The sequence below is a fragment of the Zootoca vivipara genome, chromosome 11 (assembly GCF_963506605.1).
Source record: "Zootoca vivipara chromosome 11, rZooViv1.1, whole genome shotgun sequence".
NCBI lineage: Eukaryota > Metazoa > Chordata > Lepidosauria > Squamata > Lacertidae > Zootoca > Zootoca vivipara.
The window spans coordinates 17,013,904-17,034,221 of NC_083286.1; the positions used below are offsets into that span (position 1 = coordinate 17,013,904).

The 20,318-nt window shown below is 41.1% G+C and overlaps 1 protein-coding gene across 3 annotated transcripts in view; it reads right to left on the bottom strand.

Annotated features, from left to right (window-relative positions):
- PRDM6 (PR/SET domain 6) overlaps window positions 1-20,318 on the bottom strand; it is a 99,268-nt gene that overhangs the window by 10,533 nt on the left and 68,417 nt on the right. For 2 of the 3 annotated variants that reach the window (XM_060280135.1, XM_035099523.2), the window contains exons 5-6: window positions 19,492-19,616; window positions 14,013-14,355 (exon numbers count right to left, since the gene is read on the bottom strand). In XM_060280135.1, coding sequence (XP_060136118.1) covers window positions 14,013-14,355; window positions 19,492-19,616 — 468 coding nt within the window. Of the gene's footprint in view, window positions 1-9,813; window positions 9,853-14,012; window positions 14,356-19,491; window positions 19,617-20,318 lie in introns of all 3 variants that reach the window. The other variant, XM_035099522.2, reaches the window with a different exon arrangement.

Below are 20,318 nucleotides of genomic sequence, written 5' to 3' on the forward strand. Positions count from 1 at the left end.
ACTAATTTAAGAGCACTCTTGGGATAACATGGGGCATGTATTTAACATGTTATGAGCTGTGGTGGTTTTTTTTTATTGTTACGTGGTGTGCATGTGAGTGCCTACTTGAGCTCCCCTTTAGTGATGTGTTGCCTTTCAGCATGGTAAGGACTCAGGGCCTCAGTAAGCATATTAACATGATTTTAAGAATTAAATACCGGGGGGGGGGGGATAATTGCACCCATGATTCCCAGCTACAATATATGTAAACCCCCCCCCCCAGCAATAGGAGCTTGTTTTCTAATGCTAATTGCGCTCTCTCTCTCTCTCTCTCTCTCTCTCTCTCTCTCTCTCTCTCTCTCTCTCTGTGATTTCATGGAGGTTGTGGCTGGGGTAGGAAGGCTAAAAACCCTCCCCTCCCTATGCACTGTGATCTTAAAACAATCCTACACTCTTGCACGTTATTTAATTTTTAAAAACACACATTAACTTAATGTACAGTACCGTAATTACATTTTGGAAATACCTATGCATGGCTGATACCAAACCACACACACAAACCAAAACACAAAACAAACCGCTGTTTTGTATGTAGTAAGTGCATGTTAAAGACTGCCACTAGATAATGCTTTTATTTTTCCACCCACAGCAAATAAATGCTTTCTATAACCAGCAGCAAAGAAAGAGCTTGATATACAAGAGTAAGTCTAGTGAACTTTGCCCTTATAGTGAGCTTTTCTCTTTCATGTGATTATTGGATAATCATTTCTATACTATGTGTCCAACAGCTGAACGGTGTCTTGCATAAACTGAGGCTAGTCAAGGTCTTCAGTGGTCCATATCAGACTACAGTCTCCCTAATATATGTCCTATGCTTGGCAGGACAGCAAGGTTATCCACTTATGAGGCACCCAATGTGTGGGTGTCGATATTTAAAATAAAGGGTACACATGCAAAATCCAATACCACAAGACTAATATCTCAAACCAAATTTGGTCCAAACCAAACCATAATTAAATATAAGACAACACAGCTGTTTGCAGAAGGCCTAATCGTAGCTACTTCTGAAATGTGATGTTCATCCTCTCAGTTCTCATGGAGATGTATTCTCAGTGGGACTAGTTTTTATATCAATGGACACCAAATTCTGCCTGTAACTTTCCCAAGCACTCTGTTAGTTTGCATAAAAAGACACTGGTGACATAGCAAAGCCAGGACATAAATGACAAACTTGACAAACTCCTTGCAATAGATTTTTTTTTGCTATGAAGATAATCTTAAACATAAGATACTTCAATTATGCTTGCTTGCTTTCCATTAGTAACACTATCCCTAAGTGGTTCACATAGTCTAATTCTAAAATCCTACACCACCACCCACCCCATTTTGCACGATGTTACCGTTTGTTAGAAACAGCTCATAATGTTGTAAGCCCCAACAACCAATGTAATGTGTGAACATTAAAACGAAGGGAAGGAAAACACAAAAGACACTAATTATGAAAAAGTGATAGAATGGGAAAGCATAACAATGTATTCAAGAAATCTATTTTATCTATTAAGTATGGTAAGCTAATGCAAAGAGCAGGACTGTTCCCACTACCAGGCCCCCACTGTAAGCACAGTGATGACAGTTGCAAGACAGGGACTCTGTCTGGGACACCTAAATATGTTGGGCTAAACTACTATGGAAAGAATCAGAACATTTACTGCTGTTGCTTAATGCTCTTGTCAGATATTATGCAAACAAAGAAAAAGATGTTATCTCCTAGCCCTGGCCCCAACATATGCTTGTCGATCACAGACTTATGCTTAGAGGTTTATGATCATAGACTTCCCCCCTTGTATGTTTCAGATTTTCCACATACAGCGTTATGCTTTGCAGATGGCTGCAATTTTATACCCACTTTCCTGGAAGCAACTCCTATTGAACTCAATGGGACTTACTTATGAGTAGACATAAGCAGGATTGCACTATAAATATTCTAAGGCTCTCGAGCCTCTTCACCCATCTGGATATTTTTAATGCAGGGAGATGCGTTTTTAGTTTCCTATTAGTGTTTTAAGGAAATTAAGATTGTATCTTTAGGCATATTAATGATTTTAATAGCGAGGAGCAGCCCAAGGCACAGCTCACGTTGTCTGCATTTTTAGAGCCGATACGACAATGCAGTCTTAATTGCTTTCTCTCTTTTACAAATGTGCGCCTCTAAATAGCTAGAATCCAAAGCTCTAAAGGAAAGGAGACAATGGTGACCAAGCATGTACAGCAATTCAATTAAGCATAAAATAAAGTGTATTCCCTCATTCGTCAACTGAACTGCTTAATTGTGACTACTTGCATCGCTGATCACCAATACTATTATTTCACAGTGCTTCAGAGCAATGATCGTAGAATTTTTTAGCTTGACTAATGGCCTTATGTTGGTCAATAGTTCAATATTATATTATTTTAATTACTCACATTATAAAATATTTGATTAGTGTTTCCCAACAAGTTTCAAAGAGAAAGTTCTAAAGCTGTGATATGCCAATACAACGGAGCCCTTTATGGAGCCTTGATTAAGCTCCAGGCATTGACCTTGAATTTTCAAAAGAACGTAAGAGCCTGCTGGATCAGGCCAATGGCCCATCTGGGCCAACATCCTATTACCACAAGACGCCTACAGGAAGCACACAAGAAAGGAACTAAGTGCAACCACACTCCCCCCTCTTGCAGTATTCAATAACTAGTATTCAGAAGCAACCTATGGTGTAGGCAGAACATAGACGACATGGCTAGTGACCATTTATAGCCTTATTCTACCTGAATTTGTCTGATTCCCCCAAATTCCTAGTGAGCTCCAACCACCACCACCAGCATGTAAAATGGGAGTCACTGTGACATCCCTTGAAAGGATTATGGTGAAGGTGATTGATAAGATTCTTAAGGCTGGTAAGATGAACAATTAATTGTGATATTAAGGTTTTACTGAAATCATTGGATTGGATCATTTTAGTATCGATGTCTTAGTATCTGAAGATGTAGATTATACGGTTTAAAATGAATGAACGAAAGTTCTCATCTTCCTGTAACGTAGGTTTTCCACTCTAGTTCACTTGCCTTCCTCCTGCCCATGTGCATTACTGCTTACACTGGTATATTTACACTGGTATAGGAGAGGTATGAGGTAAGCCCTTGGATCTGCATTGATAACTGTGGAGTATCTATGTAGATCTGAAGATGCCGAGAGCTTTGTCGTCCTCCTGAGGAGGAGGAGCATATGCTAAACTTATATACTTCTCTGCAATGGACATCCATAGCCTCAATAAATTAAATAAATACAGTGGTACTTCTACTTACGAATTTAATGCGTTCTGAATGCACATTCGTAAGTAGAAAAAATTTGTAAGTCGAATCCCATAGGAATGCATTGGGAGAAAAAATTCGTAAGTCAAAGCAACCCTATCTAAAAATTCGTAAGTAGAAAAAATCCTATCTAAACCGCATCCAAGATGGCGTATGGAGCTCCATTCATAAGTAGAAACATTCGTAAGTAGAGTTATTCGTAAGTAGAGGTACCACTGTAATGACTGGATTGCTTGCACAATAGAAGTATTTTGTGTGTGTGTGTATGTGTGTAAACACTTTTTTCTCCATTTGATCTTTCACTCTATCCAAAGCAGCTGCAGTGTGCATGTGGGGAACCTGCCATATACAGCTGCAGACGAAGCATCGTCCTGTGAACCAAAAATATTCTACCAGACTCACAATGGGGATTCTGCATCATTGCACATATAGAGCATGTTCCAAAGCCTTGAATGAATTGGGGAGAACCCCAGTTTAACACAGAGCTCAAAGCATGCAGAGTTTGGGACCACATATTTCCTATAAAATGTGAGCGCATGTGAAATCCTATACCTCAAAGGCACACACTAATAATTACTCTATAACTACTGTCATTACTGTGGGACAAGAGGGATATGCTTTTCAGCTTTATTCTTCATTCAAAGGAATTGTTCACTTACGCAGAAATCATTCATCAAACTGACATGAAAATTCTGGCAATGATAAAACAAAGATGAGTAAGGACAGTTTCTTCTCAAAATATTCTTAAGAATTTAATTATTTCAGTCAAAAACAATACACTGAGATGTGCTGTAATCATGACCAATTGATTTTCTAAGAGTGAGTGGGATCATTAACATTTATTAGCCCCTGGTTATCTATTTTAACAGCTCCCACAACAAACAAATACGACACTAAATAAAACCAATTAATCTTTTTCTTTTTTAAAAAAGACAGGTCATCATGATTAATTTTTTATTCGGCAAAATAATGCTATTCTTTGTTTGCAAATAGTTACCAAACTGAAATATGTGGAACAAAATACGAACAAATAATTAAAACCTACAATGAAAATGGCAAATTAATACAACCCTTTCCAAGGCTTCATTTTTAAAGTAGAAGAAATGCACAGTTGCGTTTTCCTGCAGTAGTACTTAAGTTGTGGTAATAATTGTGATGATAATAATAAAAGTAGTATTTTCTTATCATTCAAACTATAATTCTTTTTGGTAAGAATATGCATGTCATGGGCATCTACTTCCTAGAGCTTGTTACATTAGGGGTGATGAGCATGCAGTTCCTCCATCTTCAAATTGGACAAAATAAAATAGTACAGGTAGCGACCATTTTGCTTGTGTCCAATTGATGTGAGAGTCCTTTTGGACCCGAAAGAGGGCCCGACAAAGCAGGAGCGTAATGACGGAGCTTATGCATGCTCCACCAACACATACGGGGGCCAGGAACAGAACCCCCATGCAAAATGTTTACCACCTGTAATTATAAAGAGTAATTTCACCTCTTCCCGTTGTTAGGAACAGCCTGATTCTAGGATTTCATCTCAAAATAAATTTCAAACTTGGAGAAACCTTTGGGACGGAGAGCGGGTGGAATAACTAACCAAGGTCCTGGATTTGTGTCCCACATGGGATGGGGCAGCGAGCAGAGGCTTTTGGAGCATGCATCATCACAACTATAGCACGTTGCAGGCTGTACATAGGGAAGGGAGCCAACAGGAGGTTTTCCTCGGCTCTCTAGGACAGTGTTTCCCAACCTTGTGCCTCCAGCTGTTTTCGGACTACAATTCCCATCATTCCTGACCACTGGTCTTGCTAGCTAGGGATGATGGGAATTGTAGTCCGAAAACAGCTGGAGGCACAAGGTTGGGAAACATTGCTCTAGGAGGTGGGACCGGGGTGGACCAGACACATTAGAGCAGGCATCCCCAAACTTCGGCCCTCCTGATGTTTTGGACTACAACTCCCATCTTCCCCGAACACTGGTCCTGTTAGAGAAGGATCATGGGAGTTGTAGGCCAAAACATCTGGAGGGCCGCAGTTTGAGGATGCCTGCATTAGAGGCTTCAGTCTGCTCCATTCCCAGGGCTTAAGCATGGGCTACCCCCTGACCACCTCATCAGTTCAGTGGTCTTCAGGCAGCTCAATGGAAGGTCTTGCCCTATGCTTCACCAAACTTAAGCTCTGCAACCAAATAAAATTGTGGCCTTTGTTTGCACCCGTATCAAACAGAGCCATTATTGCTCCTGGACCTAATGGCACCACTGCGAGTGAGCCCACAGATGTAGCAATCGTACTTAATGATGCAGAAATATTGCAGAATGATCTGATGCTTGAGGACAACATAGGAAATTTCTTAAAACTAGGAGAGCTTTGACCACAGTAGTTCAGGCACTGGTGACCCCGAGATTGGGTTACTGCAATATATTCTAGGTGGGGCTTCCTTGCACTTGTCCTGGAAGCTGCAGTTGTAGCATGGTTGCTAACAGGAATAATACCTATGCTCAGAGGTCTGCACTGGTTTACTACCGGGCCAAGTTCAAGGTGTTGTTATTAGTATATAAATTATATAAATTATACTAATAATATAGTATAATCAAACAGCTTGGAAGCAGTTTAGCAGCAAGATTGCATTACCCCATATGTGCCCCATGCAACCGCTTCAATCTGTGGAACATGTGCCACATAATAACTCATTTTGCATTTGCAAGAGATCAGTGTGGGAGTACCTACACTGTGGGACTCTGCTATCGACATCAGGAAGACATCTTCAAGGCACTCTTTTCAACACCTGCATAAAGCATTTCTGTTCATGGAAACCTATTCAGACGTAAAAGTTCCACGTGTTTAGTTTCTTTTTAGTGACACTTGATTTTAATTGCCCTTTGAATTTTTTTTAGTATTTTATCAATAATTGTAATGTTTTATCTTTAATTTTTGTAAACCACTTAGAGGTTTTTCTTAAACAAACAAGCAGTATACAGTATACATTTTGCTCAATAAAAGTAATGAATAAATAAGTATACTTTTCTACACAGGGCTAGTAGATACAATGGGGCTCAATCTCAGATACATGGGCATAAAACACAGCAACCTTGAAGTCTTTTCTTGGTGCCCATAAAGCATCTGCGCACTCGCCCTCCTTGGATCATGACATGGTGAGGGTAATTACCCTTTTCTCTCTAGAAAAATACCGTACATAGAGCTGAAGTGTGACACTTTCCCCCACTTTGTCTCCCACCTCTATGTGCTTTTTCTAAGGCTCAGATCAGTTCCATGGGATGACATTTATCCAGATCTCTTGGAAAAATTAAGTCTGTGCATGTGCACTTTTTATCTACTCCTGTTCTGTGTATCAATTGAAAGAGCTGGTGGTACCTGCAGCATTTATTCAAAAAATCAAATTATGCTCATGGGCCTAAAGAAATTGGCAACCCCTCCACTGATGTGTAATGGCACGATTTGCCTTTGTGGCATCAGAAAAAGGAATGCCTGTTGCAGGTCTTTTGTGAGTTGGTACCTCATAGGCTTTATGCATGGCAGTGGTTCCCAATTAGCAGGGTTTTTTAATTGGTTTTTATTAGAGGGGTTTTTCTGTTGCAATAAAAACAGATATACGGGAAAAGGTACATCTATCTGTTGTCTCCACTTTCAGTTCCACTTTCCTCAGTTCAATAGCATTTAGTGAGAGACATTTTTGTCATAGACATCTTGCATTTGGCGGAAAGAGGGGGGGGAGATGGAGTATTGTTCTTTTGTTCTAGTGATGGGGTTTGTGTCATCATCCTGTGGATTATTTATTTATTTATTTATTTATTTATTTATTTATTTATAGTGATGAAGCGAGAGGTTAGGGGGTCCTGGGCTTGGTTGGTTGCATTCTGTTGATTGCAGTGTGGCTTGTTTGTTTGGCGGGGTAGGTCATTGTCTTGTTGTGCTGTGATGTGATACAGGGAAACCATACTGGGGTGAAGGCGTCCTCGTGCTACCATAGTTTTGAGTTTGTTGGTTAACTTCTCTAGTAGTGCGGTTTCCCATACATTTTGTTCATTCCTGATAGGTCCTTCCACTGTCTAGTTACGATATTTCTAGCTGCTGTAAGTAAGTGACTTATGAGTTCTTTCTCGTGTGTGTGTGTGTGTGTGTGTGTGTGTGTGTGTGTGTGTGTGTTATCCTGGAAGATATTTAATAGGGCTAGTTTGAAACCTAATTACTACAGGGAAACTGGAGTCAAAACCAGACTGCTAGCACACAGTCAGTAGAGGTTGAAGAAGAAGAGACAGAACATAGCAAATGTTTCAAGACATGCCCCTAAGCAGATGCATGAGCAAGCAAGAGGCATGTAAATGTTTCTTGTAAGAGCTGGAGACAATCTGAGGAAGTATATAGAGCTCAAAAATCCTGAAGTACAAGACATAGTGTTGATTCCAAGGCCTAACAGACTCACAGAAAAACTGTTCCTTGTAGAAATTGAGTCAAGTGCTAAGTATGTGGCAGGTATCCCCCCCCCCTTGCTTCTGTCTGTCTTGTCTCTCACACACCATACACCAACCATCATACAATATACTGGGGCGGGCAGAAAATAGATTGGGATTCAGTGGTAGATCTCTGGGTGATTTGAAGTAGATTGGCAGGGATTTCTGGCTCTCAGTTTTAAACAATGACATCAATTCTGCTACTTCATCTAAATTATACTGTTGAAATGAAGGGGGGAGGGGGGAGAGGACTCCCCAGAAGTAGATTTTTGTGAAGGAACGTGAATTTAATTTCATTCTGGTACTCGGAACAAATTTCTGGGCTCAAAATTGTTTAATTCCAAGTGGATGACACCTTTTGTAACCTGGATCCAATTGATGGATCTCAGGGTTCTAGTAAGAACAAAGTAGATCTGCAAACTTGAAATTTTCCAGTTTTCACAATCTGTTGGCATAATTGTGTTGTGACAGTAAATTATTATTGGAGGCCCCATGCAACACTCTGAAGAAGAACAGAGGTCGGAACACATGGGAATCAGTAACAAATATATATTGTGCACCTCAGGATATCCCACTTCCTTTTCCCTGCAATTAGTGTCTTCCTACATTTTCTTTCCTGTACAATCAGTGCAATTCAGAGAAAGATAAGAGTGCCGAATGCTTTTCAATTCCTACTCAGTTAATCGCTTAAATCCCATGAAGCTTGTTCCTTCTTTCTCTGGTTTGTGCCCAAGTGGGTTAATTTAAGGTCAACAGATGAGGGAATGGCCATGAAACAGATTTCTGTGGTAGCACATGGCAGAAATTAAGGTTCTGGACAGTTAACATTAATTCATTCAGAATTGGAGCTGGTGGTCTGAAACAAGGATTGCACCAGGATGTTAGTTGAACATTTATAATAAGTACTTATGTAGCACTTTTTGAATGTTCTAAATACTGGAACATTTAAAGTACATCATATATACTGGCATAGTAAGGTATCTTCATTTTATTAACCCTCTACTGCAGATGGGACCACCTAGTGAGCCCATGGCAGAGATAAGATTTAAGGCAGGGACCTTATTCATTCACAGCTACCGGTACATTAGCTCTAATCTATCCTACGCTCCATTGAACCCAATGCAATTAATGCTGCCTGCACATCATTTAGATATAGAACACAGATGTTGTATTTACTTAAGTGATTTTGCAGGTCTTTTATGCTTAGTCACTCATGCTAGTATCACAACAGAAATGTAAGCATCAGTAAATACTGCTAAAAGATACAAACACTGCAAAATTGCATAAGTCTTGAAGACACTGCTTTAAAAGTACTTGATTTATGATGAGTAGCAAATTGAACTACAAAACAATTAATCTGCAAACTATTGAAATTTTTTATGCAAGAATAATTTTCTGCATACAGTTTACTGTTTTGATTTGGTTTCAATATTCCAGAGTTATTGTATAAATAGAGAGAAAACAAAACTCAATACAATACTTAAGCTATTTTTTGGTATGTTGTGTGATGTGAAAATTTACGATTAAAGGTTTGCAGGTTATAAATTAGATTGAGGAAGATTAAAGTGTTTTAAGAAAAGCACAGATTTAAGCAAGTCAACAGACTAATAAAAAAGTCCCAAACTACAGTACTAAATAACTGCTTAAACTGCACATCAAATCACTATTTCTACATTCATATATAGCATGGAAATAGAAAGATTAAGCACTGATTAGCATATCTTCTAGGTATGCTCCCATGTGCCATGTCTACCACCTCACAACATCTTATGCACATGACTATTTACAACTAAGCTAAAAATGAAAAAAAAAAAAACTGCATATGAAACTGTCAGGGGAAATATTCATGAAACTCAAAACACATACTATTTATTAAACATTGCATACTGCACATGACAATTAAGGAAAGAAAGAAAAATAAATGTAAACAAATTGTCCTTTATGAGAATTGGCTTTGAGTTCAAAAATAATGAAATAGTTTTTTTAATGATTCACTGTTATTGAAGGCTTCCGCTTACCCCTTTCTGGAGCCCCCCAAATGGGATTGTTGGGTATTTCTGCAGCAGAAAAACAGAAGAGAAAAGGGATTTCTGACTCCTGGTTCAAGGAATAGTGGGTCAGTTTGTAAATGGCTGGGCAAAAAACAAGCAAACAAAAAAACTTGGAACATCCTTTGGCCAATTAATTTTGGATGAGTTATATTCATCCTTTGATTGTCTCCAGGAAAAACATGAAATGATTTAACAAACAAAAAAACACATTGAAGGGTAAGAGGAAATGTAACCCAAATGATCAAAAGTGGTTTTTTAAAAACCCTAATTAATTTCAAATTCAAACAAAATGTGCATACAAACCTGCATGTACTCAATTCCTAATCCAGATGGATTAGTTAATATTAGTGTAGCTGGCTGACTCTTTTATATTGTATTAAATATTACTGCCATAGCTTCAATTAAAATACTATACATTTTGGGGTGCCTGGTCTACACCATGCCTATATGAACATGGATCATTCTACATGTGTTGACTCAGGCCTTGTGACCTACCAGAGGAGAAACTGTCAAACTGCCCCAAAATCTAGTTTTCAGCTCCATGACTCCAGAAGCCCCAATTTTCGAACAGAAGCAGCAGCCCTATTAAAAATCTACTACATGTCCTTCGCCATAAGAGACTTTGCATAAAAAAACAGATCTTCCTGGGAATCCAGGAAAGATGCTTCATTTATGTGCGCAAGACTAACTCAATTGAAAAATGCATACAGCACAGTGTATAGTCATGAAATTATGCACATGCCATATCACAAAAGAGAGGTGGCTGAGATCCTGTTTTTCCCCAAGCAGCATGAGAGAAAAATACTACCTACGGTATATTCCTATCTATGTAGAAGAAGGATGGGACCTAAGACCCAGCTACATCCTACTTGTTCCCTTTTCCCAAGAGACCAGCATTGTGATACAATGGTGCCTCGCTAGACGAATTTAATTCGTTCCGCGAGTCGCTTCGTATAGCGAAAAATTCGTCTTGCGAAGCACGCCAGAGGAAACTTCGTCTTGCGAGTCTCCACTGAAATCGCAAAATGCATTCGTCTTGCGGAAAATTAGTCTTGCAGGGCATTCGTCTTGCAAGGTACCACTGTAATTACATAGACAATGGTAATGAGGCACTCAGAAAGAGAGGGTCTCTAGGTTCTGTTTTCAGATACAACACAGTATGCTGTTCTAGATCAATCTACGGTAGATCATCTAGATCAGGCATCCCCAAACTTCAGCCCTCCAGAAGTTTTGGACTACAATTCCCATCATCCCTGTCCACTGGTCCTGTTAACTAGGGATCATGGGAGTTGTAGGCCAAAACATCTGGAGGGCCGCAGTTTGGGGGTGCCTGATCTAGATCAATACTATCTACACTCAGCTGTTCTCTTAATGAGATCGGGTGGGCACAGCGAGAAACACGCATCTGAAAGCACCAAAAAAAACCATTCCTAGCACCAATATGTTGGGTGGAGGAGGCATCTAACTGAAAGAAGGCACAACCTCCCTATAACAGATAGCGTAGTCATCTTTTAGGCTAAGGGATTTTTTGCAGGGCATATCCTTCCACTTGATCACAGATGATACACACTATCATGACCCTGAAAAATGCAGAGTTGTGAGTGTGACATAACTACCAGCTGCTGATAAGAATTCTGCTTTCTGATAATCTTCACGCAATTCAGATTTTTCAGACGTCCCATTTCCTTACCTACAAATGTTCCATTTTATTTTTGGCAAATGGAAGGACTTTGAACTTTCATTTGAAACCTCACCCACATACCTAGAGCACCAGCCAGTGCTTCAAAATGGCATCTACATTGGAGGGGGTCAGAAATAGAATATAAATAGCTGTGCCAGATTGCAGCTAATGCCAGTGAACTATGAGAATCACAGAGTTTCCTCATTCCTTCCTATGAATGAGAGCAGGAGGGTAAGATGTTCAGTATATGTGGAATCCCCACGTACACAAACAAAACAAAGAGGAACTTTTGTACACGTGTCATTTCATATTATGCCCAACACAATGAATAATCTGTGCTATGTCAAGGCTGGATAACTTGGTTTGATTTTTTTTTTTCAATTAAGCAGATCTTTCTAATTCAGATTCAGTCAGAAAACCAAGCCTGGTTTTTCACCCTCACACTTTCATTTATTGTTGCCTGAATGTCTAGTTCATGAGTCACAGCACTGGGGCTCTTGTGATTAAGATCCTATACATGTTTTGAGAACTTTGAGAGCTTGCATTTTATTGGCACATTTATTGGTGAGAATGCTGTTACAAGTTTTTGCCATGAAAATATAGGAAGCACTATTGTACTTTTTAAATTGTAGTATGAGAATAGTAAACAACAATGGAACCTGCTAGCCACCAACATTAACCCCAAAGGATGAGAAATACATATGACATCATTTCATCTCTTAAAACCTTACTATCTTTCATCTTTGGGAATTTTGTGGATTCCTTTAGATGTGTTCTAGCATTTTGAATCTTTCAGTGCAGTGAGATTGCATCCAACTTGTAGTGTGCTGTCAAACTTAACGCTTACAGCCACTGAAATCAGTTGACTTAAGTTAGCCATTACTAATCTGTCACATAGATTTCAATGGGTCTACTCTGCAACCCCATTCATTTCAACTAATCTTATGCAGCAGGGATGAACAAAAAATAGTTTGGTATCTACTCATAGATCTCTGGGTGATCTGCAAGGGTTTCTGACTCCCAACTATAAAGCCTCTCCCCTGCCCCATGCCAAAACAATGAGACTGGGGATGGGGAGGGATGCTTGGCAGAAAACCAGGACTAGATTTTTGCATGAAAATGTTTAAGAGCTTAGTTCTGATGCTGATTACTGATATAAATTACCAGTTCTGGTAGTGGTTACCAGATCTAGAGCTGAGGCATGTGTTCAGAAGCACCAGAGTCCTTAATTTTTAGTGTAAGTCTGCATGGCTCAACCACTATTTTCCACCTGGCCTTGGCTGAAGAAGCTCGGGATTCTAGTAAAAAATAAAAAAGACCAGCAAGCGATGTGATACAAGACCAACATGAAATTTGCACTGAAATGTACTAAGGATGCAAAGTGATGAAAGTGGGTTACATGTTTTCCACAGTTCCTGGAATGTTGTAGTAGAGCTCTGAGTTTATCCGTGAACATGATTGAAGAGTTTTGGCACAACTCTTATATTTTCCAGAGCTCCATTCTAGTCCATTAATGTCCGCTTTCATCACTGAGATCCTGCAGCAGCAATACTTCGTGGATTGCAGCCTGAATGATTATTCCGAGAGTGTTAGTTGTTTTATTAAAGCATCTCTTTGCTGCTAAAGGAAAAGACAAAAACAGAAGCAGTCTTTTTATTGAATTAATCTGATTTTTGTCTTTTGTGCTGCCAGCTATCAAGATTGTCAAATAAACTAGATTTGATTTATAAATAATAGTTCCATTATCTCTACTGGGGCACTGGTCAGAGTACCTGAAATTTTAATTCACTTGTTCAGCTAAATTTCATCCTCAGTTCATGGCCATAAAATTCCGTATTGACAAACTTTCAAACCAACTTTGACTCTGAGGTATCTAGTCAACATTTTTCTTCTGTGTGGATATTAGTTTATTGAATAAGTGGCATCTGTTTTCCTCCACATCACTGGTGGGGTAGGTATTTCCTTTTGACAGCTTTGCACGATTTATGGCTTTGCATGCTCCGAAGAAAAATAGTACTAAGCAAAAAATTCCAATTCATTACCTCTTAGTACTTAATTAAGTTCATACACATTGCACACTATAGGTGAACCCTGAGATGACTATGACAGCTGCTGAGCAGCAAGTTATATTATCTTTCAGAGATAGAATGACTTTTAATTATCTTGACCTCTTTTTTCCATCTGTGATATCCATACATTTCCCTTCTACTTTGTTCCCCCTTTCTAACAGATGTACCAAGCCGAGATTATATTCTTAGTCATTTTCTCTTATCTCTGTGTTTAGGTACCCCGTGTTTTTTTCCAAATTATAAAGCCAAGCTATGTCCACCATTATCTATGTGTTTTGTACAGCAGCAGATGAATTGCATTGTGCAGGTTCCTCCTAATAATGGTCTGGTGGTGGAAAGGGTAACAGCCTGATAAAGCAAAAAGAAATGGATCTTACTATCAGAAGATATAGAAATAAAGAGTGCCCATGTTTTACCTGTCAGGGTTCTGTGTGCACACATGCATCTGTAAGAGGATCCTTTGGGTGAAAGTCTTAAAGCATTGCCCACATTTCCAAAGATGCCAGTCACTGAACTCTGAATTTAGTTGGCTTGTTGATGTAGGGCTCGCAAGGACTCGCTGGTTTTTTACACTGATCTGGTTAAATCCTGATTCAATAGAGCCTGATTTATCCAGAAGAGAGAAATTCCTGTTACACGGAGTCTGTGGAAATACAATGGACCGCTGTGGAGTGGCAGAGGGTAGTTTGCTACTTTTGTTAAATGCCTGCACGGTATCTTGTCTTGACATGGCTTCCATTACAGTTGAAGGGACATTCACTAAGAGAAGAGGGTGGGGGAAGAGAAAGTTTTTCTTATAATGAAGTATTCAGAGATAGGAAAAAAACAAAACAATTTGAATAAACATTAAAGAAACATGCCATCTGCCTTCCGCCTACTGACTAGAGCAAGTGTTTATTACTAAAGATGCACATTAAATGGGCCAACCTAGTACAGTGGTACACTGGTTCTCAAACTTAATCCATTCCGGAAGTCAGTTCCAAAACCAAAGCGTTCCAAAACCAAGCCACACTTTCCCATAGAAAGTAATGCAAAATGGATTAACCTGTTCCAGACTTAAAAACAACCCCTAAAACAGCAATTGAACATGATTTTTACTATCTAATGAGACCATTGATCCATAAAATGAAAGCAATAAACAATGTACTGCAGTCACACAATCAATCCATCAGTAGCTGGACTGGGTTCCACACAGTCACAAAAACAAAACAAAAAACATAACAGCAAAAACAGACAGACCTCAGCATAACACTCAAATAGGAAGTGTAACACTGAAAACCCCAAACTACCAAACTAAGGCCCGGTCGCCTTCTAAATCCGGCCCACGGACGGTCCGGGAATCAGCATGTTTTCACATGAGTAGAATGTGCCCTTTAATTTAAAATCCATCTCTGGGTTATTTGTGGGGCCTGTCTGGTGTTTTTACATGAGTAGAATGTGTCCTTTTATTTAAAATGCATCTCTGGGTTATTTGTGGGGCATAGGAATTCGTTCATATTTCCCCCAAAAAATATAGTCTGGCCCCCCACAAGGTCTGAGGGACAGTGGACCAGCCCCTTGCTGAAAAAGTTTGCTGACCCCTGCTCAAAACGGAGCACGTTCGGCTTCTGAAAAAGGTTCGCAAACCGGAACACTTACTTCCAGGTTTGCAGTGTTTGGGTTCCAAGTTGTTTAAGTACCAAGGCATTTGAGATCCAAGGTACTGTAATGATCTCAGGCCTGGTCTACTCATGCAGCTGAATGAGGTGACATAATTCTAAGGTGTACTTCCTGACAGCAGATGGGAGATTCAATTTTGCATTGCTAGAACAGGAAGCAAGTAGCAGGTACACGAGGGTGTTGTTTCAGACTGGGACCACAGCAGGGGCAAAGGGTTAAAAAGCCCCTCCATTTAGAAGCAGTCCCAGTCCAGATCCGGTTATTTCATGACTGTTGTTACTTAAATAAATATTCACTCACGTAACAATTGTGATGTCCAGTTTGGCCCTAAGATCATTAAAATTTAGCTTAAAGAGTTACTTTGAAGTGGGAAACCCCTTACATCTTTCATTATTTCTTCTTTTGCAAATTTATATTCACTATACAAATATACACTATACAAATAAATAATATTTGTATTCCATACAAAATGTTATTGCACTTAGTTTCCCATCTTTGCAATGTACTAAATAAGGTATAGACTAGAGAACAGTGAATAGCAACAATGATTTCTCAGGAGTCAGACATAGTCTCCAGTTTTACAGCTGTTTGCTGCAGTTCTTAGAGTTGTCATTTTTTAATTGCCATACATTAGGGTTGTGCAACCACTTTGTGCTATGGCCAAATAATGTGACTTGGGGTAATTTTACTACTCCCTGAACTACAGTGTCAATAAAACCTGCCAAGTTGGATCATAGACACCACAAAGCCTTGTGTTGCTCTGTCACTGTTTTTTTCTGTATGTCTCTATGTTTCTCTACTCCAGGCTTTGCAAGAAGTGAGGCTACTTGCAGCTCACTGAAGAGCTCTGGTTTATTATTATTAGTTAAAGCAAAGCAGGGATTTCTTTTCCAAAAATTAAAACACTTATTTGTTTTAAAAAAATGTCCACTGCTCTGCTTGGAAGGGGGGGGGGAATCTTCAGCACTTCACAGGCAGTATTAAGGACAGCCTCATTTTGTAATGCCTATCTGGATGACATCACCTGCCAGCATAACAAGGCCAGTGTGAAGCTGCAAATGTGTAAAGAAAATGTACAAGCAAGAACACACATTGACCATTTGTTAATTATTTTATTTATTTAGGAAAGGAAGAACAAGAGACATTAACATGGATTTTGGAGTTTTAGTTGGCCTGATGAAGGTAAGAATGGATTCTGGAGGTAAATTAATCTTTTAGTTCCCGCACAAAACCTTATTTGGCAGGCTTAATCTGCTCTGTGCCTTCAAATGTAATCTGTCAAAAGAGGGGAAGTGATATAAAATCAGTTCCTGTAAATACAGTATTTTTTGCTCCATAAGACGCACTTTTTCCCTCCTAAAAACGACAGGGGAAGTCTGTGCGTCTTATGGAGCGAAAGCACGGATGGCAGCGGGATCCCTCGAGTGGAGGGATGCCTCTGTCGCCAGAGCCATGGCTCCCAGTGGTGGGGGAGAGAGGAGCAGCCCGAAATCAGGCTGTACCCGCCACCTCCGTGCCCCCCCCAGCAGCAGGAGGTGGGGGTGAGGAGCAGCCCGAAATCAGGCTGTTCCCGCCCCCTCTGCAGCCCCCGCCAACGGCAGGTCGGAGGGAGGAGCAGCCCGAAAGGAGCCCTTTTGGGCCGATGGTCCCTCTCGCTCACAATAGCAGGCTTGGTAGCAGCCGTTGGGAGAGGCACAGCGCCTCCCTCAACCGCGGCTACCAAGCCTGCCCCTGCAAGAGGCGGCAGCGGGACCAGCGGTGAGAAAGGAGCCCTTTCTCACTACTCATCCCTCCTGCTCGCAAGAGCAAGCAGAGCCGCCGCCATTGGGAGAGGCACAGCGCAGCGCCTTCCCCAATGGCGGCTCCTCTGCCTACCCATGCGAGAGGCGCAGGGGGAAAGATCGGCGAGAAAGGAGCTCTTTCTCACCGCTCGTCCCTCCCACTTGCAAGAGCAGGCAGAGGAACCGCCGTTGGGAGAGGCGTAGCGCAGCGCCTCTCTCAACTGCGGCTCCTGTGCCCGCCCCAGCGAGAGGCTGCGGCGGGACCAGCAGAATATTTTTTTTCTTGTTTTCCTCCTCTAAAAACTACGCGCGTCTTATGGTCCAGTGCATCTTATGGAGCGGAAAATACGGTAATATCAATGTTCCTTTCACACTTCCTTAGCCAGAACTTAGGTGGCAATCTTTTCTATATACCTGAAGGAGCGTCTCCACCCCCAGCGTTCAGCCCAGACACTGAGGTCCAGCTCTAAGGGCCTTCTGGCAGGGAACCATGCAGAGGGCCTTCTTGGAAGCTGCACCCACACTGTGGAACACCCTACCATCAGATGTCAAAGAGTGAAACAATTATACGACCTTTCGTAGACAGCTGAAGGCAGGCCTGTTTCGGGAAGCTTTTATTATTTGATGTTCTAATTTGTCCCTTTAGCATCAAGGCAGCATCAAGGAGTCCCTGCACCACCTGGCTGCCTTCCACCAGGAGAGTCGGCTCCTAAGCCAGCCCACCCTCCCAGACAAAGGCAGCCAGGTGGTAGCCAAGCAAGGCTGCCTTCACCGGAGCCCATGCCTCACCTCTGGCTCGTGGGAGCTCCTTTAAACTTCTCCATTGAGGGGTGTGCATCTGTGCCCCCTCAATGGAGAAGTGTAACAGAGCAGTCCCGTTCCCACTCCTACCGTACTTGCGTGCTAGTGGGTCAGGGCTCTCTCAGCTGGGGAAGGGGAGCACTTTAACGGAACCCCCATCACTGGCAGGTCGAGGGCTCCATAAAACTGCTTGGCTGAGGCAAGGGCAGCAGCACGCTTCTCAGCCAAGCAGTTTAAAGAAGTGGAGGGAGGAACAAGCTGTATCGGCACCTCACTGATGCCGCTTGTTTCTCCCTCTGCAGAGTTCGATGGCGGTCTCATCAGTGCTATATCGCAGGTGAAACTGCCACCGCTCCCGAGTTCCTCTGCCTCCAGTAGCTTGTTTCGCCCTCAACCTGCTGGACACTGGAACTCAAGAGCGGTGGGAATTTCACCAGCGATGTACCAATGAGCGAAGCTGCTCCTGATCTCCTGAGTGATAACTCAGGCCTGCTTTGAGGGTACCCTAATGCCTCATCAGAGCCTTCTTGAACCGCTTGGCTGGGGTGGAGTTCCTTCCCCCCAGCTGAGCACAAGCCATAGAGGCATTGGGGCTTGCACACTGTGTAGGGCTAGCTGATGTATCTTGGCTGCTTCTTCCACCACTAAGGTAGGGAGGAAGGAACGGCCAAAATACATTCCAGACATCATAATATATATCAGCATATCATAGTATTTAGATGCTGATATATTGCCCAGCCCTAGTTCAGAGGTTACCAGAAGCTAAGCATGGGGCAGATGGGCAGCCTAGTGAGGGCCACCTTAGTAGACCTGCATCTTGAATGGTTCTCCATCTCAGGCATGACCACCAGCCCATCTGGAAGCTGAAAATGGATATATACCCAATGCATGAGTCAAAGCCTATATCTGAAAGCAATAAAAGTTGTAGCCAATTTTAATCCTACAACATTTTGCTGTCTGTTTTGTTTTGCACCTGTTGCTGCCTGGGTTTCACCCTCTGAGGGCAGCGGCTCTACAGGTGGGTCCATAAGCAGTATCAAATATTTTAAAAATTCTCTGTGAATTATCTAATCATATGGTGGTGGTTTAAAGATGCTGACAGTGATAACTCTACATGAAATACAGGGGGAAAGTCATATATTTTAATGTTATATGGAGGGTGAAGTATGTGTCATACTGCAATTGGACCAAGACATAAATTCTGCACCCTCTGCTGATCACTGCTCTCAACAACGGCATGGAAAACTGGTGCTGGCTAACAACCTTCATTGTGCTCTGGACTCGAGTACTGTGCTTGATGTGGATTATCCCTCATAACATGGTTCCAAAACATTTTCATTAAATGTTTTTCTGTAGCCATTTTCATTGTTTTGCCTATTATTTCAATCTACAGACTCAATTTCAGAGCAGTGCCATTTTGAGTAACAGCCCAAGCTTCATTCCTGGATTCTATGTTTAATTCAATTCTGTCCCTATCAAGTCAAATGTTTTTTCTTAGTATCTTAAAATCACTAAATTGGAAAAATTCACAATAATTTAATGCAAACTGAGTGTCCACATATTTAAATTTACACATATTTTAAGAGGAACAAAGAACTAATTGTAGTAACAAAATGTGAAACCAACATATACGGAGATGAAATAAGATACTTACAGTTCTCATCTTGTGCAATGCACTGTAACGGGATTCCAAAGAAAGATGTGTAGCTGTCATTATACCACACCAACAACTCTGTGCCCCTGGGAATATCCATGCAAGCTCTGTAGAATATATTTGACCTGGTCATAAGAAGCAAAGGGAGAAAGAATTAATGGATGGGCAATAATTCTTCAGGAGCATCCACTCATCAGTGGAAGAAATAGAAAAGCCTAGTGAAAGCTGCCCTCCATACAGATCCTAGTGGTTCTAACAGAGCTGGCCCCTATCTATACCCCACTTGCTATCTCAAGATTACTTAAGGAAGAACTAACTTGCCCTGAGCGGAAGAAGAGAAAAGGCACAAACCATTCTAACTGTAGCTAGGAGTATGAAAAGAGCTGGTATAAGCAGCTAGCCTGTGATAAGCGAGGAAGGTAGCTGCTACAAATCATTTTTTAAAACCCTAATATGTATTATTGGTATTGTTGTTGTTTTTTTACATAGGCAGAGTTTGCTCTGGTTTGTTTTTGTTAGAAGACAATGCACAAATACAATGAATAAATGGACAGATGGATGAAAGAATTCTAAGTGGTGCCCATGTAAAGCAGAAGAACAAAGTACATTGTATTTCAAAGCCAAAGTCATCTGAACTCTGAATATATAGATGAATACAAATATATAATTTTGGCATAGGTAAAGGTAAAGGGACCCCTGACCATTAGGTCCAGTCGTGACCGACTCTGGGGTTGCGCGCTCATCTCACATTATTGGCCGAGGGAGCCGGCGTATAGCTTCCAGGTCATGTGGCCAGCATGACAAAGCCGCTTCTGGCAAACCAGAGC